The 24,327-nt window shown below is 40.0% G+C and overlaps 4 protein-coding genes and 1 long non-coding RNA gene across 5 annotated transcripts in view; 3 read left to right on the top strand and 2 right to left on the bottom strand.

Moving 5' to 3' along the window:
• Positions 1 to 789, bottom strand: part of LOC116416842 (relaxin receptor 1) — a 96,527-nt gene extending 95,738 nt beyond the window's left edge. Inside the window, exons 1-2 of the mRNA XM_032601842.1 lie at positions 645 to 789; positions 423 to 548 (exon numbers count right to left, since the gene is read on the bottom strand). Of these exons, the coding sequence (XP_032457733.1) occupies positions 423 to 548; positions 645 to 789 (271 nt within the window). The remainder of the gene's footprint in view (positions 1 to 422; positions 549 to 644) is intronic.
• Positions 546 to 1,962, bottom strand: LOC116416858. Its single transcript, XM_031927080.2, has 2 exons — positions 1,615 to 1,962; positions 546 to 1,276 (listed from the first exon to the last, which is right to left on the bottom strand). The coding sequence occupies exons 1-2, from the start codon at positions 1,753 to 1,755 to the stop codon at positions 896 to 898; spliced, it is 522 nt and encodes a 173-aa protein (XP_031782940.1). The 5' UTR covers positions 1,756 to 1,962; the 3' UTR covers positions 546 to 895.
• A 3,133-nt stretch (positions 1,963 to 5,095) lies between these two features.
• On the top strand, positions 5,096 to 6,891 carry LOC116416851. Its single transcript, XR_004227181.1, has 2 exons — positions 5,096 to 6,265; positions 6,389 to 6,891. It is a non-coding gene; the product is annotated as an uncharacterized LOC116416851 (long non-coding RNA).
• Positions 6,892 to 9,589: 2,698 nt separating this feature from the next.
• Positions 9,590 to 11,308, top strand: LOC103317355. The gene is made up of 2 exons (XM_008214957.3): positions 9,590 to 10,613; positions 10,758 to 11,308. Exons 1-2 carry the CDS (start codon positions 10,425 to 10,427, stop codon positions 11,211 to 11,213), a joined length of 645 nt encoding a protein of 214 aa, XP_008213179.2. The 5' UTR covers positions 9,590 to 10,424; the 3' UTR covers positions 11,214 to 11,308.
• A 4,043-nt stretch (positions 11,309 to 15,351) lies between these two features.
• LOC116416852 lies at positions 15,352 to 16,380 on the top strand. Its single transcript, XM_031927054.1, has 2 exons — positions 15,352 to 15,657; positions 15,918 to 16,380. Exons 1-2 carry the CDS (start codon positions 15,486 to 15,488, stop codon positions 16,067 to 16,069), a joined length of 324 nt encoding a protein of 107 aa, XP_031782914.1. The 5' UTR covers positions 15,352 to 15,485; the 3' UTR covers positions 16,070 to 16,380.
• The last annotated feature ends 7,947 nt before the right edge of the window (positions 16,381 to 24,327 follow it).

The raw sequence follows: 24,327 nt of genomic DNA, 5'->3' as shown, positions 1-24,327 counted from the left end.
ACGTGGGCACCTTCCCAAAACACACTTAGCCTAACGCCTCGAGGCACACACATACGCGCACCAGACACACACGCGAACGACGCGATCACGAAATTTCCGCAAAAGGCAAGAACACTAAAGCACGATAAAGTGAACAGTGATTGCTCTTAGAAGAGCAGATCTTAAATTCACTATACAAAGCAAACGTAGAAAAGTGCAAGGAAGCCAAACGTACGAGTCGTTTGGCGGTCCTAATAGGAGTGAGCGCGCGCGGGCCCTTCGCACGCTCGCGAGCGGGGCCGGTGGTGCGTGCCTCGACGCATGCGCGCGCTGTTCAACGTCACAACGGAGAGCGAGCAGCAGCGCGAAATTCAAATACCCAAACCCGCATCTACACTACTTAACTGATTAAAAATGAACTGAACAGTGTCTTATTGACATACCTCTATGACCTGCGACGCCTATAAGGATCCTGAAGGTTGCTTGTCGCACTACAGGGGCAAAGACTTCGTCATAACCGATGCCGTAGATTTGGGAATAGCTATTTGTGACTAATCTTGTTCTATATTACACAGTCTCTTCATCGGCGTTTCTTTTTATTTTAAGAACCCACTTGCAATCAATTATATTTTTTTCTCTTGATTTAGGTACAATTTCCCAAGTACCGTTTTTTATTTGCGATTCAATTTCTGCTTGCATTGCCTCTTGCCATTTGTCTTTATCAGACCCGGATAAGGCATGCTTTACACTAGTCAGCTTGTGGTTGTGTATGTAAGCCGTGTAGATAAGTCCGGCTTTTTTTATGTCCATAGTTTGTAAGGCATTTTGTCTGTTGCTCTAGTAGGCAGTCTATTTTGCAAATAATTAGCTGTGTTCACGGTTTCTGCTCAGTATCTCGTTACCATAACTGCGTCGATCAGCATACAGCGTGCCATTTCAAGTAGATATCTATTTTTTTCTCGGCCATTCCGTTTTGCTGGGGTGGATAAGCCGCTGTATATTCAATATGGATGCCCTCAGCTTTTAAGTATGCCCGGAGTTCGTCGTTCACGTATTCTCTTCCTCGATCTGAGCGTATGGTTTTAGGAGTTTTATGGTACTGGGTTTTCCCTATTCTATCTTGACGAACTTCCTGACACATGTAGCACCCTTGCTCTTGAGCTTTGGGAAATATACAGTGCAGTACTTGGAGTAATCGTCCCCTGGTAGCAAATGGCCGATAAGTTCTGGCTCGTTCCCTAGCGACTCGGTAGAAATGAATTCCAGAATCCGTCGAGAAATATGCGTAGTTTCTACGCTGAAACCCGAGTAGCAGAAGTTCTCTTAATTTTTTGCGCATGCGCGTACGGTTCAGACCAGGCACATGCATACTAGAAGTATTGTAGAGGCTGTCTGCTATGTTATACAGCAGAATAGCATAGCAGACAGAACTACAGTTTTCACAGTTTTAGTCAATGTTGAATGATGAATATTTAGCCTAGTAATTCATCTAGAATGATTTTAAAGAGAAAATATGATTTTCAAAAAGTACCCATTAAGAGTGAAAACCTAACCCTACACATGCATACTGTCATATATGACAGTATGTACAAGCATGCTGTACTGACTGACTTTGTGTTGTTCAAGTGCAATTACTGTGTGAAAAGTGTCATTGATGCTCAAAGTCACCAATGATGAGGTTTGCACAAGTATTTCAAATCTCAGTATGCGAGCGCAGTCACTGTCAACCACCAAATCTCTCATAATCATGCTAAATCCATGATATTGAAGTTTCATGTCTGTTCTTTTACGTTGAGACTTGTTAAATTATTTAGAAACAGCCTGCTATCTCAGTTTTCACTTAACAGTCTTGGTTCAGCTTTGCACCCTAAACCCTATGGCTATAAAAATTTTAAAAAGTTTGAAAAGTATTATTCATAAATTGTAAATAATGTTAAAGCTTTTCTTATACATAAATATATGTATATATACATATTTTAGTGTTGAAATATCAAAATATTCAAAATAATGTACAATTCTAATTATATCTAATACTAAAAATCCCAACAATATAAATTATTTTCAAAAATGTACATTTAAAGGAATATTTAACGCAGTATACGGTTGAACACACTTCAACGTTAATGTGGCAGTTAAATTTTAATAATATGTATATGCTATATGTAAAAGTATAAAAAAATAGGCCATATTAAAATAATTATCTATTGATCTATTATCTGTTCATTTTATAATATCTTATCTACACGGAAAGAAATTTTAAAATGCTACAACTCCTATATCCTCGGAAGCAAAACAATAAAACGAATTGTATTTCTATATTACGGATTTCGAAATAACACAGCACATTATTCGAGGTTTATAAGCTCCGAGAAAATTGTAGTGTTAAAGTAAGAAATTGGTATTAATATAATTCTAATGGAACGCACGAGTTCTAATATTCTCGGCGTTATTAGAACGCAAGTCATTGCGTGCCTCATTTCCATGTTGGAACTCGTAGACTTCCAACTCCGAGTTCCCCCACTTCGACTGTTCCTTGCGTTTCCGCTATGCCGAGATCTGATCCCGCTGACTGTCGATTTTTTTAACAGTAAGACGGATCGTAATGCGGTTTTTTGCATTTTGTGACCTAGTGTGCTTAATTACTTTTTAGAAATTGCATTATTGCATGTTCAAAATTTCTTTCCGTGTATTGATCTATTATCAAAAAGGTATCATAAAATAATATACTGTTTTAATCAAATGTTCGTTTTGTTGCTATTTTGATTTGATAAATATACAATGTCATTGTTATCCACATCCATCAGTGTGATCCTTTCAAAATGATGAATATAATTATTAGTTGTTTCATCAAGGGGCACTGCACCGCCCCGATGGCAAGTATAAGTTTTATACACTGTGCCGTCGGGAGCGCGCCGCGACTGGCCTAACTTTGAATTTGCTAAATAACCTATTTACGTTTTACGAATTCTGTATATATTTTATTTGATCTCCTGTTGATATTTATGTATGAGTATACAATTTCAAAGATTTTCATAAGATCTTTCTAATTACCATATTATTTTGTTAAGAAAATTGCTTGTTTGTAAAATAATTTGAAAATCAATTTCGCGAAAAAAAATTAATTTTTCGCCTCTTTGATTCTCTTTTTTCATTCAGTCAGTCATATATACAGTATGTCTACGATCAAGCGTACAGATACTTTCTCCTTCAGGTGCGCGCTCAGATAGCTCTCGGCCTTCGGAAGGTAAACACAGGACTTCGCTCGTACAATTCAAAAACTTTCGTGATATCGTGTGCTGTGCTGTGTCCAGCGGATCGAATTGTATCTTGTGTGTGAGTGCGACGCGGAGTCCGGGTAATCCTGATCATCCTGCCTAGCGGTCAGCGCAGTGGCCAAGTCTCACAGCCTGTCCAGGATTAGGAACGTCGTCGACGAGAGAGAGAAAGTTTGTGTAACGCGCAGTGCATGGGAGAGAGTGTATGTGCGAGTGTGATCCGGCGCGCGCGACCTTCACGACGATATACGCGTGCGAGCGTGATTATTCTGGCGTCACGGCGAGTCGCAAAGTTGTTGGCGACTCGCATATTATTATTTTATGATTGTAAACTCACGTTTATTTCGCGACTAGCAAATATAACCCTAGTCTTATTATTTTACGTGATTTATCGTCATTTCTAAACCTCGCTCGCTTACTTCTGATTCCTGTTTCTTCCTGCGAATACCGCCGCCTCCGCGGGCGTTATTTATTAGTACTTATTTAACGCAGTTGAGCAGCCGAGCACGCGCCAGGCGTCGCGTAGACCCAGCAAAACAGAAGCAGCTGAGACAGCTGCATGCAACGAAGGTGTTTCGCGGGCGGAGAGTCCTCCGCCGCATCGAGGGAATGCGATCCAGTCGTTTAACCAGTTATTCGTTGATCAAATTTACACCCCGTTACATTACATCGTTTGAATTGTACAAACGAAGCCCTGTGTTTACCTTCCGAAGGCCGAGAGCTATCTGAGCGCGCACCTGTAAATGCAAATCGCCTGAGGTTTCGCGCGAGGTATCGGCTACGCCCTCCGTCACGTGCCTCTCCTCTCGGGAAGACTCCTTGCGCGGCGGTTTAAGAGGAGCAGTAATCTCGCCTACTCCTCCTTTTTGCCGCTTCCCTTACCCAAGGGACATTCTCGAGCAATGTGGCCTTTTCCACGGCATTTGAAGCATTCTATTGGCTTCTTCTGCTCTCTTTGGTCCGATTGACCGGAACTCTCGCCAGACCTCTGGCTTTTGCGCTTCGGACTAGGAGACTTGCCTCTCTCTTTCCTAGGTCCGGAGCGTCCTCGCTGAGGGGTTGACTTCTTGCTGCCTCCTCCAGCGTTAACGTGCTTCGCCGGTTGCGCTATTGCTGCAAGCTTCGAGTCGAACAGCTTGCCTATGGCGTCAACCAGTAAGGGCAGGGTGTCGGTTTGCTCCGCAAACCCCATGGCTGCCACCGGCGTTTTACCGCCAGTCATCGGCGTTTCGCCCTTAAAGGCGCATTCGGGGACGATTGCTACACCGGGCTTCGGAGGTGCTCCATACGAGGCTTTGCATGCTTGAGCGGCCTCGACTTCGACTGCTGTCTTGAGCAACTGCTCCACGGTGGAGATATCTTTCCACTGGAGCCCGCGTTTAAGACTAGGTATATTATGGTAGATCCGATCCAGTTGCTGGCTAGTGATGGCGCCCAACTCAATTGAATAATTATCTTCCTGGAATAAGAATATTTTGGAACTACAGGCGGTTTTCTGCCAGTGTCGGCTACTAAGCATGGGCTTCAAAAATTGCATGTAACTGCATACCATATGCATATTCGACCCTTGCAGCAGTAGAGAAACGGCTGCAAGCCGTGAGATGAGAAAAAAGCTCGAGTACTCGCCCTCCGCACAGAGTGTTTACTCGCATTAGCTGATCAATTAACTTAACCTGATGAGACATGGCGCGGCTGTTTTTTTATTCAGAATTATTGACGTTGGGTGTATAGCAATCAAGCTTCTTTATGTCTATAATACAACAGATGAGTCAACAGGACATATGATTTAAATTCTTTTATATTTGTAATATATATCAAGTAGCCTTTGTAATAATTAAAGAGTCGCATGTATATCTATACAGTATGTCTACGATCAAGCGTACAGATACTTAAATTGGTGATTTTAGCAAAATTAGCGGGGGTGCAAACAAATCTTTTTTAGTGAAAAGTTAGAGTAAACTTATCTCTAGCTTCTGTCGTTTGCTCCGTTCGATAGGATTTATCAGTAAAAAAATTGTCAGAGGCTAAAAATAATAAGTGCAAAAAAAAGTATGGCAGGATGTTTTTTACCCTTCCATCGCATAAGCCGTGGCCAATAATGCTTAAAACCACCAAAAAACATTATCGTTAGATGTAGATTTTATTTTTTAATAATTAACGAAATAAATTTTGTAAGATGTGAATTAGTTCGCGAGAGCTAGACATGGCGACCACAGCGGAACGCGGAACAGGGCGGACCGAAGCAAGACGGTACTACACCGGTTTGTTATTGTTATGACTCAAGGTTAGTTCGTCTGCTAGAGGTGTCCCTGTCACAACGCTCGACTCCGAAATCCGAGCACAGTTTTTCGCGAAACGTCGGTAGATCGCTAAAGAAGCGATCTCGGAGCTTTCGCGAAAGAGTGCTCATTGAAATTTGATTTTTCGGAGCTCGTAAATCTGTCAGCAGCGGTGCTTTTCCTTTTCAATAAAAATCCAAGCCCAGTCTCAGAATTTAAAAAAAACATAGTGCTCTGAATTTTGGAGAGGTATCGAGTTAGTTTGAGATCTTGAATGTCAGGCGTCCTTGGCCTGACTCGAACGTTCCTTTTTAAACGTCATCAACAATTCTCTGGGTTTGAGAGCAAAATCTGCCGAATAATTGAGTGTGTATGCTAAGTTTGTATTGTAAAAGAATTTTAAAGCATTATTTTCATTAGTGCTTTAGAAAAAAAATTACTTGATTGTTAATTTTTAGATATAAGTTACAATTTTCAGAACCATAATCTAGTAAGCGGCCAGTTTGAACGGCAATTAGGACAATTTAAACGCGTGCTCATTGTGCAAATAAAAAGTATAATCCATACAAATTCTTTACGTGACAGATCGTGTAAGAAGTTTATTCGGGCTGCTGGTCAACTTGCCAACCTCTCCTACATCCTGCTGCGAATCCTTTTCCATCGGCGCGATCCCATACTACTCCTACTCAGTGAATTTGCTCTCTACCTTCTAATCAGCTTGTTTTTGACGAAGTGAGTTGTTTCATTTTAAATTTTCAATATTTTTTAAGTATCAAACGAATTGCAACGAGTGTTCAAAGACACCCGTTTGTGTATGATTTACTCCTTCATCTCAACCTCTTAATTAACATGCAGTCGTCAATACAGAAGATGAATACGCAAGATCCGTTACATAGCCCAGTACCGAAGTGGCCAACAAGGTTGAACTCAGCGACTTCGCAGATACCGTAACCAAAGGTTGCTGTTCAATAGTTTAACGCGAAGATGCAAACGTCTGCTCAAGCCACAGCTAGCCATCGCAACTAAATGCTGCAGAAGTTTTCTACAAGCATCATTATAGGAAACGATAATGATGTTCGAGATGATCAGTTGGCTACACCCGGACGTAAGAAAATCGGTACGGGGAGACGCAGCTCATGTTAAACTGCTATAAAAGCAAATTTCTAGTTCGTCAGCTAACATCTGCAAAGCTCTAGCAGACTTGCAATACGACAAAGACAAACGCACACTCACACTTGAGCAAAAAATTCATGCGTAATTGGCATAGCTATAACACTGTCAGTCATAAATCGATGAACTTTTCATTTAACTTGATCCTGTAAGTGATTTATAATGAAAATAAAATTTGTAATAAAGAATGAATGTTTTATAATGAATGTAGAGGTCAGCCAGGTAAGACCTATACAATTTGAATTTAATTCTTCATCCATAAAATTATAAAATTAATTTTTTGTAGCTCTAAAACCTGCCAAAAGTAGCACTACCCGTATTTTATTAAAATCCGAGAATAGTTGTTCAGAACTTGTTATTTGGTCAGGAGTGCTGCTTTTCTTTGTTTATAAAAATTCAAGCACAGTTTCTAGCGGAATATCGATAAATCACTCGAGCAGCGATCTCTGAGCTTTCGCGAATGAGTGCGCATTAAAAATTGATTATTTGGAGCTTGTAAATCAGTCAGCAGCGCTGCTTTTTCTTTGTTTATAAAAATCCAAGCCCAGTTTCTAGCGAAATGTCGATAGATCACTCGAGCAGCGATTTCGGAGCTTTCGCGAAAGTGTGCACATTGAAAATTCATTTTTCAGAACTTGTAAATCGGTCAGCAGCGGCGCAACCCGTTGTTCATGTAAATCGGAGCACAGCTTCTCGTGAAACGTCCGTAGATTGCTGGATCTTCTCTCTTGGAGCTTTTGCGAAAGTGTGCGCATCGAAAATGATCTTTTTAGAGTTCGCTAAGCGATCAAAAGCGTTGCTTTTCCTATGTTAATGAAATCGGCGCCTATTTTATAGCGAAACTTCTGTAGATTACTGGAGCAGCGCTCGCGGAGTTTTCGCTAGAGAGTATGCATCACGAATCGATTTTTGAGTGCTCGACAATCAGCAGGAGCAGTGTCTCCCTTTCGTTTATATAAATCCATTCCTAGTTTGTTGCAAAAAGTCCGTATATCGCTGAAGCAGTGCTCTCAGAGTTCTCGCGAGAGTGTGCGCATATTTAATATTTTAGAACTTGTTAATCGGTCAGAAGCTGCGCTACTCGTTGTTCATTAAAATTCGAGAACAGTTTCTCGCGTAATGTCAGTCGATCGCTGGAGCTGCTGTCTCGGAGCTTTTGCGATAATATAAAAATCCAAGCCCAGTTTCTAGCGAAATATCGATAGATCACTTAAGCAGCGCTCTCAATCGCTTGTAGCGCTTGTGCATTATGACACAAACGTTTCTTGCAGTTTTTGGAAATTTAGCTGCACGATGGTCTCGGAACCTTATCTGAAAAGTAAGTGCTATAAATGATACACCTGAACCCTTTGTTATGTTTAATAGATAAGGAGTTTTTAAAAGTCGATTTTCAGTTACTTGTGTACATAAAATAATGTACGAATTTTTTTAAATGTAAAAAGCGAACCGAGCTTTTTGGCTTTGCCAATCGCGCCATCGGCCTCTGGCGCGTAGTCCTTAATACAAGCCAGCTTGTTAATGGAGAAGAGAAAAATCTCTGTAGCGAGCTTCTCCGAGCTTTGGTGACAAACTGCTTACTATCAATCCACTTTTTCGACGCTGCAAATTGGGCCTTCAGTTTCTGTCGAGCCGGTTTCAAAAGTACAAGCCAGTTTAACGATCAAAAGTCATTGATGTATAGCCCTCTTCAGGGGTTTTTAGCTTTTTGATTGATAAACTGGCTTATGCTTTTGAAAGCAGCGCGTCAGAGGTCGAAGGCGTCATTTGCGGCCTCGAAAAAGTCCGTTAATCGTGAGCACTTCTTTATTAAAGCTCGAAAAGGCTCAGTCCAGGGATTTTTCTCTTCTTCGTAGACATACTGGCTCGTATTTTTTGGAGACAGCGTGCCAGAGGCCGAAGGTATAATTCGCCAGAAGAGTCTCTCTCCACAGCATACGCCTATTTTGTAATGAAAAACAGAAAGACTGCAAGCTCTAGGATTCTGTAGTAAGGGCGTGAAAGTTTTTTGAGTAAACTGACATTTTTTCTTATGCCAAATTGCCGGAGACGCTTAAGATAAGTCTCTCCTCGAAGCTCACCTCTATTATCTAGCAGAATACAGAAATACCGCCAGTTTTGCGATTTTAGATCTAGCGCATGCAAGTTCTTGTAGTAATTCTTCTTTTTTCCCATGATGAATCGTCTGAGAGGCTCAAGAGAAGACTTAACAAAGAAAAGATTATCGCTCGCCATAGCACACGCGAGATAAGTCTCTTTTCGTTGCTCAGCTTTATTCTTTAGTAAAAAACAAAAAGACTGCGTGCTTTGCTATTTCTGAGCAACTGCGTGAATGTTCTTTAAGTAAGCTGACTTTGGTTTTGGAGCTTTGATTCTCGCTCTCGCTTGCCTTCTTCTATTCGCTATCGTATTTTTGAAATAGAGATTAAAAAAGTCTAATAAAGAATCTCAGAGCGTGAGGTAGTTAGTTTTAAGAACATTCATTTTGAAGTTTGGTCTCGATCTCACTCGTTCCCTTCGATATGCTATCGTATTTTTTAAAAGGAGACTTTCTTATACGGAATTTCGGCTTATGGGGTAGCTGGATTTAAAATTTGTTTGTTTAGCTTCGTCACTCGCTCCCGCTTGCCCCCCTTGATGTGCCATTATATTCTCTTAAAAAATACTCTTTTATAAAGAATCTCGCGACTATGAACTTACTTCTACTGTTTTATATCTTTAAAGAATTGGCCAGTTAAATATAAAAGCAGACTTAAACAATTTTTTATGGTCTTTATTTAAATTACATAAAAGTGAAGTATTTTAAGCACACACAGCACACATAAATACACATACCTTATTAATTTTTTTACTGACTTAATCGAATCAGAATGTCTTTGATAACAAATGAAAATCATTACCGAATTTCACGCGATACCATTGATTTGTTCTACCTATTAAAACGGTTTGAAATTGAAGAGAAAAATTGAGCTTTCTATAATCGATTGGTTAAAATAGTAGTCCACTAGATGCCGAAGACAGTTTTGTTTAAGTTTGCTGATAATCCTTGTAAATATAGAAAACTGATAGATGTTTTATCGAGAGAAAAAGATATTCCAGACTTTCTGTCGTCGACGTTTTTAAGGACGATTTTCTCCGAAGTTTTTTCTTATCGTCCTTCTTCTGAAGAGGTCCAACAGTTGAAAGATTTTTTTATCTCTCGTAAAGAGTGTATTCGGCTGCACATGCAGTGAGTATTTCGATTTTAACATATCTAATTATTAGACCAAAAGCGTATATTAAATGACGGTTATAATTACTACTTGAAAGTGCTACAGATGTATGTATGTAATTATCCCTCTAATAATTGCGTTTTCGATTTAAATTTATGCCCAAGTATAGCCTTTTAACATTGAACTCAAATATTGTAGAAATATGTTTGGTAGCAATTATCAGGAACCCAGAATCGTTTTGTATACACTAGAGGAATTCATCTTCAAAGTTTCAGTTTATTCTCTTAATTAACTTTCGTCTAACCATAGAACATCCTTACATACAACTTTGATCTTATGAGCGTTTTCTTTGACTCAAAAGCGCTTTATATTAAATTTCATAACTGCGCATAATTAACTAACCTATATTTTTCTAAAGTTTATGCAAGGTGGAAAAAAATCCTAAAATTTTATTGGATGAACAAGAAACAGAAATTTCTAATAAATTAAAGCTCTATCACGTCATTATTAACATGACAGTTGATACTCCACATTTCGGATCTGATTTGATGAATGAAATAATTGAAGAAGCTTGGCAATCTGAATCTCCTAAAAATGGCTTATCCATAGTTAAAAGCTTTCTGAAAAATCACTATCAAGCAATGAAGAATGACAAATACTTGCCTATTCCCGAAAAATGCAGAGGATACAAAATTATAAAGGTATTTTGTAATCCTAATTCAAGTTTAATACTCTTTTATAATTACTATCAGTTGCACACGCGAGTATGAAGTTAAAATCTATACTACTAACAATAAATTGAAAAACATAAACGTTATACTTGAATATTGATTTTAATATTATAGAACAAACTAGTCTATTTTGGAGAAGACAGCGAAATTTCAAAAGAAAAGTACAGGTGCATGAATGTTGTAGATCAGTCCAAGACTATGTTAAATTGGATGCAATTTTCAAAAGAGAAAATCCGTAATTTGACACTTAGCGAGTGTGTATTGGAAATTACTGACATAGATAATGCTCATTTACCTGATTCATTTTTAGACGAAGACGTAGACATTTGCATTTTACAAAATTTTATGAAAAAATCTGCTTTTGAACAACTGCAACAAAGAGTACAGGATAAAAAAACGAAACAAAAATTCACGTGTATCAAATGCTCTAAATCTGTTCATACCAACTGTATTCAATGTGATAGTTGCTTATTATGGTTTCATTACTCATGTGTAAACATAGAAGTACCTAAAAACGCATTGTATTTCAGTGACCACGATTGGTACTGCTGCAAATGTAATTCTATCTGATGATTCTTAGAAATGTATGTGATTCAACTATTAAATATAAATAAAATTGATATTATTCTTGTATTTTTTATAAGTAAAGAAAATTGTATACGATATTTATGCGTTACGTAAGTATACACTACTCAGACTTGCTCTTTTATCGCCATTCCACTTGCGCGGGAATCACCTACTTTGCACACTCATATCGTACACTGTACTATTCGAAAGCTACGAAAACTCGTAAAGAGACACCCTTGTGAAGTGTTACCTTATTTTTTAATGAATAAACAAACCACAACTAGGTTCTCGCCGAGCTATTGCGCAAAAGATCTTCAACTAAACACATTTTTATCTAACAGCGAATCCCCAAACAAGCTACAGATAAGTCTCCCTTTACATAGCGAATCTTAAGCAAGTCTTGATGAGTATCGCTTTCCACAGCACACATCTACACTTAATGAAAAGCAGAAAGACTGCAATCAGTAAGATTTAGAAATTAAAAGCAAGCGCGTGAAACTGTATCTCAAAAATCCGTGAGAAGCGCCGCTACCTTTTGCTCATCAAAACTCGAGCCCAGTTTTTAACAAACCGTTGATAGATCGCTAGAGAAGCGCAGCCCCTGGTTCATCAAAGCTCGAGCACAGTTTCTCGCGAATCGTTTGTAGATCGCTAAAGAAGCGCTCTTGGAGCTTTCGCAAGAGAGCTCGCATGCGAATTGTCTTTTCTGAGCTCGAGAATAGGCAGCAGCAGCGCTACCCCTAGTTCATCAAAGCTCGAGCACAGTGTCTCGCGAATCTTTGATAGATCGCTAGAGAAGCGCACTCGGTGCTTTCGCAAGAACGCTCGCATGAAAATTGTCTTTTCTGAGCTTGTGAATCGGTCTGCAGCGGCGCAACCCCTAGTTCATGGATAGCTGAGCACAGCTTCTTGCAAAAAGTCGGTAGATCGCTGGAGCTTCTCTCTTGGAGCTTTTGTAAAAGTGTTCGAATCAAAAATTTATTTTTTAGAGTTTGTAAAGCGGTCAGGAACGGTGCTTTCTTTTTGTTAGTAAAAATCCGAGCACATTCTCTAGCGAAACGTCGGTGGAGCGCTGGAACAGCGATGTCGGAGCTTTCGCATAAATATGCGTACCAAAAATTGATTATTTAGAGCTTGTAAATCTGCCAGGAGCGGTGCTTTTCCTTTAATAAAAATCCAACCCCAGTTTCTAGCGAAATGTCGATAGATCGTTTAAGCAGCGATCTATGAGCCTTCGCGAATGAGTGCGTATTAAAAATTGATTATTTGGAGCTTGTAAATCAGTCAGCAGTGCTGCTTTTTCTTTGTTTATAAAAATCCAAGCCCAGTTTCAAGTGAAACGTCGATAGATCGCTTAAGCAGCGCGTTCGTAGCTTTCGCGGAAAAGTGCGTATTAAAAATTGACTATTTGGAGCTTGTAAATCAGTCAGCAGTGCTGCTTATTCTTTGTTTATAAAAATCCAAGCACAGTTTCTAGCAAAATGTCGATAGATCGCTTAAGCAGCGCGTTCGTAGCTTTCGCGAATGAGTGCGTATTAAAAATTGATTATTTATAGCTTGTAAATCAGTCAGCAGTGCTGCTTTTTCTTTGTTTATAAAAATCCAAGCACAGTTTCTAGCAAATGTCGATAGATCACTCGAGCAGCGATCTCTGAGCTTTCGCGAATGAGTGCGTATTAAAAATTGATTATTTGGAGCTTGTAAATCAGTCAGCAGTGCTGCTTTTTCTTTGTTTATAAAAATCCAAGCACAGTTTCTAGCAAATGTCGATAGATCACTCGAGCAGCGATCTCTGAGCTTTCGCGAATGAGTGCGTATTAAAAATTGATTATTTGGAGCTTGTAAATCAGTCAGCAGTGCTGCTTTTTCTTTGTTTATAAAAATCCAAGCCCAGTTTCTAGCGAAATGTCGATAGATCACTCGAGCAGCGATCTCTGAGCTTTCGCGAATGAGTGCGTATTAAAAATTGATTATTTGGAGCTTGTAAATCAGTCAGCAGTGCTGCTTTTTCTTTGTTTATAAAAATCCAAGCACAGTTTCTAGCAAAATGTCGATAGATCACTCGAGCAGCGATCTCTGAGCTTTCGCGAATGAGTGCGTATTAAAAATTGATTATTTGGAGCTTGTAAATCAGTCAGCAGTGCTGCTTTTTCTTTGTTTATAAAAATCCAAGCACAGTTTCTAGCAAAATGTCGATAGATCGCTTAAGCAGCGCGTTCGTAGCTTTCGCGGAAAAGTGCGTATTAAAAATTGATTATTTGGAGCTTGTAAATCAGTCAGCAGTGCTGCTTTTTCTTTGTTTATAAAAATCCAAGCCCAGTTTCTAGCGAAGTGTCGATAGATCACTCGAGCAGCGATCTCTGAGCTTTAGCGAATGAGTGCGTATTAAAAATTGATTATTTGGAGCTTGTAAATCAGTCAGCAGTGCTGCTTTTTCTTTGTTTATAAAAATCCAAGCCCAGTTTCTAGCGAAATGTCGATAGATCACTCGAGCAGCGATCTTGGAGCTTTCGCGAATGAGTGCGTATTAAAAATTGATTATTTGGAGCTTGTAAATCAGTCAGCAGCGCTGCTTTTTCTTTGTTTATAAAAATCCAAGCCCAGTTTCTAGCGAAATGTCGATAGATCACTCGAGCAGCGATTTCGGAGCTTTCGCGAAAGTGTGCACATTGAAAATTCATTTTTCAGATCTTGTAAATCGGTCAGCAGCGGCGCAACCCGTTGTTCATGTAAATCGGAGCACAGCTTCTCGTGAAACGTCCGTAGATTGCTGGATCTTCTCTCTTGGAGCTTTTGCGAAAGTGTGCGCATCGAAAATGATCTTTTTAGAGTTCGCTAAGCGATCAAAAGCGTTGCTTTTCCTATGTTAATGAAATCGGTGCCCATTTTATAGCGAAACTTCTGTAGATTACTGGAGCAGCGCTCGCGGAGTTTTCGCTAAAGTGTATGCGTCACGAATCGATTTTTGAGTGCTCAACAATCATCAGGAGCAGTGTTTCCCTTTCGTTTATATAAATCCATTCCTAGTTTGTTGCAAAAAGTCCGTATATCGCTGGAGCAGTGCTCTCAGAGCTCTCGTGAGAGTGTGCGCATTTATATTTAATATTTTAGAACTTGTTAATCGGTTAGAAGCGGCGCTACTCGTTGTTCATTAAAATTCGAGAACAGTTTCACGCGTAATGTCAGTCGATCGCTGGAGCTGCTGTCTCGGAGCTTTTGCGAGAATATTCGCGTAAAAATCGATTTTTGAGAGTTTGAAAATTCGCTAGAAGTGGCGCTATTCCTGTCTTATCGATATCTGACTATTGTTTGAGATGAGCAGATGACGCGGCGCTTAGATTATCCTGGGGAATGCTTACGAGGCCGGAAGCCGTTGTTGGAGTGTGGTCATCGCAAAGTCTTTGGCGCATTGTTTATGCTTGAGGGGATTTATATGAGAAGCAGAAGAACTCGCCGGCTACTAGTATTTCTGACATCTGAAGCACCTTTTCCGCTGAGTGGAGATTGTCTAGCTGCTGCATTGGCAGGGCATGTGTCGTAAGTCGCTTCTCATCCTAAAGATACTTTTCTTTCCACTGCGCGACGGCCAACATGCCTAGAAAATCTGCTGAGCAAACGCTGCGTCTGATAGGACCGTCGGCACGTGTCTTGATAGCCCTGGCGAGAGGTCGGACAATTACTCTCGAGCCAACTGTCGTGTTGCACGGGTGTCAGGTCGCTTATTGAGAAGTTTTTTCTATCTTTGGGTAAACCGAAGCTTGCAGTCTTGGCCCAGAACTTGGCGATATTCGCGGCGCTGCCGCTTTTTTCAGAGACTCTGCGTTTTGGCGTAAACCTTCTTAACGAGCTTGCAAGTTTGCCCTGCTGCGATTGACTTAAAATCCAGCACTTGGAGGAAACTCTTACTTGTATCTTTGTTCCCGGCTTGTCCTATAAACAAATAGGATACGTATTTTAAACCGCAGCCTATCGGTCTTAAACGCGGCCGTTCTAATGTTTTTTCCACTGTTGAACTGCGGCGCAGGAACACAAATACTGCAATCAAAGTTGCGTAACTGAGCGAAGTAAGCATTATTAAATTCAATAAATATGCTTACAGTAGATTAATTGCACTTCTGTTTGTAGAGTGGAATGTAGCTTATAACATTTGACAGTAACGTTCGAGTATGTCGATTGCTAAAAGTGTCGTCATGGTAACATATGAAACTTTCATATGCATCGAAAAAAACGCCACTTTCAACGCGACATTGCAAGCAGTGAGATACGGAGATAAAAATGGAGTCAGCAAGTGAAAATCAAGAAATTCCAATGCTGTTGCTGATCGACACAATTAACCAGATGATTACCGACGAGCAGGCCGCAGGGCACATGAATACCGGCGACAAAATTTATGTGTTCGTCCAAACCTCGGAGGAGTTATCTAGGACGTTGGGAAAAACTATCACCTGTAAGTAGAATGAAATTTATTTACCGCGGATGCGCCCTTTTATAATTTAAAGTTTGTTTTACGTACACGAAAACATACGCTCAATAATGCTAATAATTCGCTCTCTTTTGCTCTCTGAATTATTTTCCTAACCTAGCTTGTTCACATTTTCCGACACCCTTGCACGACCGCTAATGCGGAGACAGAGGGCTCGCTTTTTATGCAAAGCTCCAGCGGGCAATAATTCATGCATTTTGCAATAATATTTTTTAAACTTTCAGTTCACCAAGTAATCGACAGTTACAACCGTTACCGGGAGAAGTTTGACGCGGTGAACGCGAAGGTTAAATACCTTAAGAAAGGTGCGAGCCAATTGACTTTAGACGAGATTCGGATTTACAAAATATTCAAGAAAACTAAATACTATTTATGAGGCAAAGATATATTTTTGATTGTATAATTCTATTTGATTATTATAAAGTATGATTTTGAATAAAATAAATTAAACTTTTGCAGGGAAACCGGCGCACGAGGCACTTCTCTACTTCTTGGTGCTTCAATGGTGATTTTCTGAATATCAATTATTCGGTTTTGCATCCCCTTTTTTGTTTCATGAAGTAAAACGTCACAATGATTTATAAATAAAATGTTTTCACGAAAGTGTGCGCATCAGAACTTGATTTTTTAGAGTCTGTAAAGCGGTTAGGTGCGTTGATTTTGTTTTGTTGATAATGCGAGCCCACTTTATAGCGAAACGTTAGTAGATCGCTGGAGCAACGCTCTCGGAGCTTTCGCAAAAGTGTGGGAATCAAAATTTTTTTCTCAGAGTTTGTAAAGCGGTCGGGACCGGCGCTTTCTCTTTGTTATCAAACAACCGAGCCCAGTTTCTAGCGAAGCGACGGTAGATTGCTGGAGCAGCGCTATCGGAGCTTTCGCGAAAGTGTGCGCAATAAAAATTGTTTTCTCAGAGTTTGTAAAGCGGTCAGGAGCGGTCCTTTCCCTTTGTTATTAAACATCCGACTCTGGTTTCTAGCGAAGCGTCCGTAGATTGCTGGACCAGCGCTCTCGGAGCTTTCGCGAAAATGTGCGCATCAAAACTTGATTTTTTTAGAGTCTGCAAAACGGTTAGGTACGGTGCTTTTGCTTTGTTAATAAAAATGCGAGCCCAGTTTATAGCGAAACGTTAGTAGATCGCTGGAGCAGCGCTCTCGGAGCACTCGCGAGAGTGTGCGCATCAAGAATCAATTATTTAGAGCTCGTGAATAAACATCCGAGCCCAGTTTCTAGCGAAGCGTCCGCAGTTCGCTGGAGCACCGCTCTAGGAGCTTTTGCAAGGCATCTTTTTTAAAAATTGTTCCTTTAGAGCTCGCAAATCGACAAAAGCGGTGCTACGCCTTGTTCAATAAAGCCCGAGCACAGATTCTTGCGAATCGTTGGTAGATCGCTAGAGAAGCGCTCTTGATGCTTTCGCAAGGCAGCTCACGAATTAGCTGAAGCGGCGCTTACCCCTCGTTTATGAAAGCTCGAGCACAGTATCTTGTGAAATGTCAGTAGATCGCTGAAGCAGTTGTCTCGGAGCTTTCGCAAGAAAATTCTTGTTAAAAATCGATTCTTCAGAGCTTGAAAATCTGTCATAAGTGTCGCTATTAGCATGTCGGAGTCTAAAGCACCTTTGCCACTGAGTGCAAGATTGTTTACCTGCTGCACCAACAGGGCATATGCCAACTTTCGTGCTACACGGACGTCGGATCGCTTAGTGACAAGTTCTTCCTGTCTGCAGATGAACCAGAGCTTGCAGCCGCTGCCAGAAACTTAGCGGTACTCGCAACACCTTCGCTCTTCTCTGAAGAAGTCTCTTTCAAGGTAAGCTTTCTCATAGAGCTTGCAAGCTTGCCCTTCACGTTTGACTCGAGATTGAGAGCTTGGAGGAAATTTTTCCTGGGAGCTGCGAGAAGAGCTACTAAAGACGGCGGTGAGCGCTTTGGTCGAGGCTCCTGGATTACCGGTCCTATTGTTCCAAAATCACGTTTTCGACGGGCAACGTCAGCAAGAAAGACTTGCTCCCAAAATTATCTTTGGCAATTAGCAATATTCACAACTTCGCCGTGAACACTAGCACATTTGACGTCTTCGCCGCAGAGTAGCACGTGAAATGGGCTAATTAATCTAAAATATAAAAAAGGAACAGTATGTACAATTTTATTGAAGATCTATGGACGTTCGAATATGTCGGACTTTTTGTTTCTTTTTGTTTATTTGGTTTCTAGATAAATATATAGTCATGTGCTCCCTGATTTGACGTTTTTGCAACGCGTATCTTGCTAATGTGCTATCATTTTCGCAAATGTGAATTGTTTAAATTTATGTAAATAGTGTAAATAGTAATACTAATTGATGTAACTTGTGTAAGAAAGAGAGCTGAAAACGTGATTAATTATGAATCGTGATCAGATTCACACGGCGATGTTCCGGTGCCTCTGTGCGCAAAATAATAACGTTTTGAATGCTAGCCGGATGTTCTTGGAACAATATCCACATGTTCAGCCTCAACCATCTCGAACTTCGTACTACAGGTAGGTTAATAATTCTTATTAAGGAAATAGCTAAAAAATATTGCCCTAGTAAAAAAAAATTGGGTTATGATAGACTTCTTGAAAGAGTGCGTCAGCATGGCGTGATCAAGGTGGAGCAACGTCGACGCGTACAGCCTGTGCGGGGTGATCAAAACTTGAGTGATCGTATTAATCAGGCTCTAACGGACAATCCTCGTTTAAGTTTAAGGGCCTTAGCACGACAATTCAGTACGTAATCCGCATTTTCTATATAATATGCGCTTACTTTTTACCCTTTCTGCTCCTTCTAAGCGAGTGTTAGTGAGCAATCAGTATTGTTTGGATTTATTTTTATATTTAATTCAATTTTTATATTTAGATGTATCGAAAGAATCTGTACGAAGAATTGTAAGAGTCACCAGACGCCCGTACAAGCCCACGAAGGTGCAAAAAGTTTTCCAACGTGACCACGAAAGACGCCAGGCATACTGCGAATGGAGTCTGCGACAGTTGGCGAGAAATCCACTTTTCTTTAGACGAGTTTGCTTCAGCGATGAATCCACATTCACCAATAACGGGCCAATTAATAAGCAAGTTACAAGGATGTGGTCCGAGCAAAACCCGCATTGGTTTATAGAAAATGACAGGCAGCATAGGTGAGTAAGTTCACGTTAAAGGCAAACGTCAATCAGACTTCCATTTTACAATTTTTCACATATTTATTAAGGTGGAAGTTCAACGTATGGATCGGGATTGTCGGAGATCGGATTATAGGTCCGATATTTATAATGAAAATTTGACTGCAAGGAGATATCGCAGACTATTGAGGCTCATTAATGGTCGCTTACATGACAATCCGATTCCTCAAAATCAGATGTGGTGGCAAATGGATGGAGCCCCAGCGCACAATGCTGCCGTAGTCACTGAATACTTAGAGGAACGATTTCCTGAAAGGTGGATTGGCTTAAATTCACCACACGTAAGATTTCCGCCACGATCACCTGATTTAACCATCATGGATTATTACTTTTTCGGTAATATTAAGAGAATCTGCTACACACAGGTAAAGAAATTAAAAAATTCTCTATATTCTCACAATTATTGGCTATAATCTTATTTGATTTCATAATAGCTTGTTTTTTCCTAACATTACCTTTCAGCCAGCTACTACATCTGATGATATGAAGCAACGCTTGCAAAATGCATGCGCTGCGATTCGTGCTGGCGAATTAAGAAGAGCAAGAGAGCAACTGCGCAGAAGATTTCAGCTGTGCATACAAGCAGACGGTGGACAATGTCAGCAACTCATGAAATACAGAAATCGCTAATTCAAGTAGAATAAATAAGAATTCAATTTTAAAAAACTATCAATTTAAAATAATAAGTTTGCGATAATTTAATTTCAGTAACTGCCGAAAGCTGCCAATTATGTACCAACCCTTGTTAATTATTTTGCACTATGTGGACGCTAAAGCACAGCGGAAGTCTTATTTCAGTTATTCATGGATTTTTATACCACTACCGGCTATGAATGCCTACTGTTCGTTGTTTCGCTTATTCTGCGTAGTGTATATTGCTAAGCCTCGCTATCAGTTGTAAAATCTGTAATTATTATAGGAAAAAACAATAAAGTAGATTACCTTTTAGTAAGAAACACTCCGTCGATTATAACCGATTTTTCGAACTCTGAAAAATCAGTTTTTTCACGAAACAACTTTTTCACGAAAGCTCCAAAACGACTGCTCCAGCGATTTACCGACGTTTTGCGAGCAACAGTGCTCAGGCTTCAATGAGCGAAGGGTAGCAGTGCTCCTGCCGATTCTTAATCTCTTTAAAGAAATTTTACCACGAACTGCCTCGCGAAAGCTACGACAGCGCTGCTGCAGCGATCTACCGACGTTTCGCTGTAAACTAGGCTCGGATTTCATTGAACGGCTCTGCAACAAACACGACTTGAGCTTTAATTAGCCAGGGGTAGCGCTGCTCCTGTTGATTCTTGAGCTTTAAAAAAAAAATACTTTTAAGCGAGCTGCCACGCAAAAGCTCCTAGAGCGGTACTCCAGCAATCTACGGACGCTTCGATAGAAACTAGGCTCGAATTTTTATCAATGAAGGAAAAGCACAGCTGCTGACTGATTCAAATCAATTTTTAATACGCACTCATTCGCGAAAGCTCAGAGATCGCTGCTCGAGTGATCTATCGACATTTCGCTAGAAACTGGGCTTGGATTTTTATAAACAAAGAAAAAGCAGCACTGCTGACTGATTTACAAGCTCCAAATAACCAATTTTTAATACGCACTTTTCCGCGAAAGCTACGAACGCGCTGCTTAAGCGATCTATCGACATTTTGCTAGAAACTGTGCTTGGATTTTTTATAAACAAGAAAAAGCAGCACTGCTGACTGATTTACAAGCTCCAATAATCAATTTTTAATACGCACTCATTCGCGAAAGCTCAGAGATCGCTGCTCGAGTGATCTATCGACATTTCGCTAGAACTGGGCTTGGATTTTTATAAACAAAGAAAAAGCAGCACTGCTGACTGATTTACAAGCTCCAAATAATCAATTTTTAATACGCACTCATTCGCGAAAGCTCAGAGATCGCTGCTCGAGTGATCTATCGACATTTCGCTAGAAACTGGGCTTGGATTTTTATAAACAAAGAAAAAGCAGCACTGCTGACTGATTTACAAGCTCCAAATAATCAATTTTTAATACGCACTCATTCGCGAAAGCTCAGAGATCGCTGCTCGAGTGATCTATCGACATTTCGCTAGAAACTGGGCTTGGATTTTTATAAACAAAGAAAAAGCAGCACTGCTGACTGATTTACAAGCTCCAAATAATCAATTTTTAATACGCACTTTTCCGCGAAAGCTACGAACGCGCTGCTTAAGCGATCTATCGACGTTTGCTAGAAACTGTGCTTGGATTTTTATAAACAAAGAAAAAGCAGCACTGCTGACTGATTTACAAGCTCCAAATAATCAATTTTTAATACGCACTCATTCGCGAAGCTCAGAGATCGCTGCTCGAATGATCTATCGACATTTCGCTAAAACTGGGCTTGGATTTTATAAACAAAGAAAAAGCAGCACTGCTGACTGATTTACAAGCTCAAATAATCAATTTTTAATACGCACTCATTCGCGAAGCTCAGAGATCGCTGCTCGAGTGATCTATCGACATTTCGCTAGAAACTGTGCTTGGATTTTATAAACAAAGAAAAACAGCACTGCTGACTGATTTACAAGCTCCAAATAACCAATTTTTAATACGCACTCATTCGCGAAAGCTCAGAGATCGCTGCTCGAGTGATCTATCGACATTTCGCTAGAAACTGGGCTTGGATTTTATAAACAAAGAAAAAGCAGCACTGCTGACTGATTTACAAGCTCCAAATAATCAATTTTTAATACGCACTCATTCGCGAAAGCTCAGAGATCGGCTGCTCGAGTGATCTATCGACATTTCGCTAGAAACTGGGCTTGGATTTTTATAAACAAAGAAAAAGCAGCACTGCTGACTGATTTACAAGCTCCAAATAATCAATTTTTAATACGCACTCATTCGCGAAAGCTCAGAGATCGCTGCTCGAGTGATCTATCGACATTTCGCTAGAAACTGTGCTTGGATTTTTATAAACAAAGAAAAAACAGCACTGCTGACTGATTTACAAGCTCCAAATAACCAATTTTTAATACGCACTCATTCGCGAAAGCTCAGAGATCGCTGCTCGAGTGATCTATCGACATTTCGCTAGAAACTGGGCTTGGATTTTTATAAACAAAGAAAAAGCAGCACTGCTGACTGATTTACAAGCTCCAAATAATCAATTTTTAATACGCACTTTTTCCGCGAAAGCTACGAACGCGCTGCTTAAGCGATCTATCGACGTTTCACTTGAAACTGGGCTTGGATTTTTATAAACAAAGAAAAAGCAGCACTGCTGACTGATTTACAAGCTCCAAATAATCAATTTTTAATACGCACTTTTCCGCGAAAGTTACGAACGCGCTGCTTAAGCGATCTATCGACATTTTGCCTAGAAACTGTGCTTGGATTTTTATAAACAAAGAAAAAGCAGCACTGCTGACGGATTTACAAGCTCCAAATAATCAATTTTTAATACGCACTTTTCCGCGAAAGCTACGAACGCGCTGCTTAAGCGATCTATCGACGTTTCACTTGAAACTGGCTTGGATTTTTATAAACAAGAAAAAAGCAGCACTGCTGACTGATTACAAGCTCCAAATAATCAATTTTTAATACGCACTCATTCGCCAAAGCTCAGAGATCGCTGCTCGAGTGATCTATCGACATTTCGCTAGAAACTGGCTTGGATTTTTATAAACAAAGAAAAAAGCAGCACTGCTGACTGATTTACAAGCTCCAAATAACCAATTTTTAATACGCACTCATTCGCGAAAGCTCAGAGATCGCTGCTCGAGTGATCTATCGACATTTCGCTAGAAACTGTGCTTGGATTTTATAAACAAAGAAAAACAGCACTGCTGACTGATTTACAAGCTCCAAATAACCAATTTTTAATACGCACTCATTCGCGAAAGCTCAGAGATCGCTGCTCGAGTGATCTATCGACATTTCGCTAGAAAACTGGGCTTGGATTTTATAAACAAAGAAAAAGCAGCACTGCTGACTGATTACAAGCTCCAAATAATCAATTTTTAATACGCACTCATTCGCGAAAGCTCAGAGATCGCTGCTCGAGTGATCTATCGACATTTCGCTAGAAACTGGGCTTGGATTTTTATAAACAAAGAAAAAGCAGCACTGCTGACTGATTTACAAGCTCCAAATAATCAATTTTTAATACGCACTTTTCCGCGAAAGCTACGAACGCGCTGCTTAAGCGATCTATCGACGTTTTACTTGAAACTGGGCTTGGATTTTTATAAACAAAGAAAAAGCAGCACTGCTGACTGATTTACCAAGCTCCAAATAATCAATTTTTAATACGCACTTTTCCGCGAAGTTACGAACGCGCTGCTTATAGCGATCTATCGACATTTGCTAGAAACTGTGGCTTGGATTTTTATAAACAAAGAAAAAGCAGCACTGCTGACGGATTTACAAGCTCCAAATAATCAATTTTTAATACGCACTTTTCCGCGAAAGCTACGAACGCGCTGCTTAAGCGATCTATCGACGTTTCACTTGAACTGGGCTTGGATTTTTATAAACAAAGAAAAAGCAGCACTGCTGACTGATTTACAAGCTCCAAATAATCAATTTTTAATACGCACTCATTCGCCAAAGCTCAGAGATCGCTGCTCGAGTGATCTATCGACATTTCGCTAGAAACTGGGCTTGGATTTTTTATAAACAAAGAAAAAGCAGCACTGCTGACTTATTTACAAGCTCCAAATAATCAATTTTTAATACGCACTTCATTCGCCAAAGCTCAGAGATCGCTGCTCGAGTGATCTATCGACATTTTCGCTAGAAACTGGGCTTGGATTTTTTATAAACAAAGAAAAAGCAGCACTGCTGACTGATTTACAAGCTCCAAATAATCAATTTTTAATACGCACTCATTCGCGAAAGCTCAGAGATCGCTGCTCGAGTGATCTATCGACATTTCGCTAGGAAACTGGGCTTGGATTTTTATAAACAAAGAAAAAGCAGCACTGCTGACTGATTTTACAAGCTCCAAATAATCAATTTTTAATACGCACTTTCGCGAAAGCTACGAACGCGCTGCTTAAGCGATCTATCGACGTTTCACTTGAAACTGGGCTTGGATTTTTATAAACAAAGAAAAAGCAGCACTGCTGACTGATTACAAGCTCCAATAATCAATTTTTAATACGCACTTTTCCGCGAAAGTTACGAACGCGCTGCTTAAGCGATCTATCGACGTTTCGCTTGAAACTGGGCTTGGATTTTTATAAACAAAGAAAAAGCAGCACTGCTGACGATTTACAAGCTCCAAATAATCAATTTTTAATACGCACTTTTCCGCGAAAGCTACGAACGCGCTGCTTAAGCGATCTATCGACGTTTCACTTGAAACTGGGCTTGGATTTTTATAAAACAAAGAAAAAAGCCAGCACTGCTGACAGATTTACAAGCTCCAAATAATCAATTTTTAATACGCACGCATTCGCGAAA

Source organism: Nasonia vitripennis (genome assembly GCF_009193385.2).
Source record: "Nasonia vitripennis strain AsymCx chromosome 3 unlocalized genomic scaffold, Nvit_psr_1.1 chr3_random0009, whole genome shotgun sequence".
Classification (NCBI taxonomy): domain Eukaryota; kingdom Metazoa; phylum Arthropoda; class Insecta; order Hymenoptera; family Pteromalidae; genus Nasonia; species Nasonia vitripennis.
The sequence above is the reverse complement of the archived record's forward strand: the minus strand, read 5'-3'. Positions and strand labels throughout refer to the sequence as shown.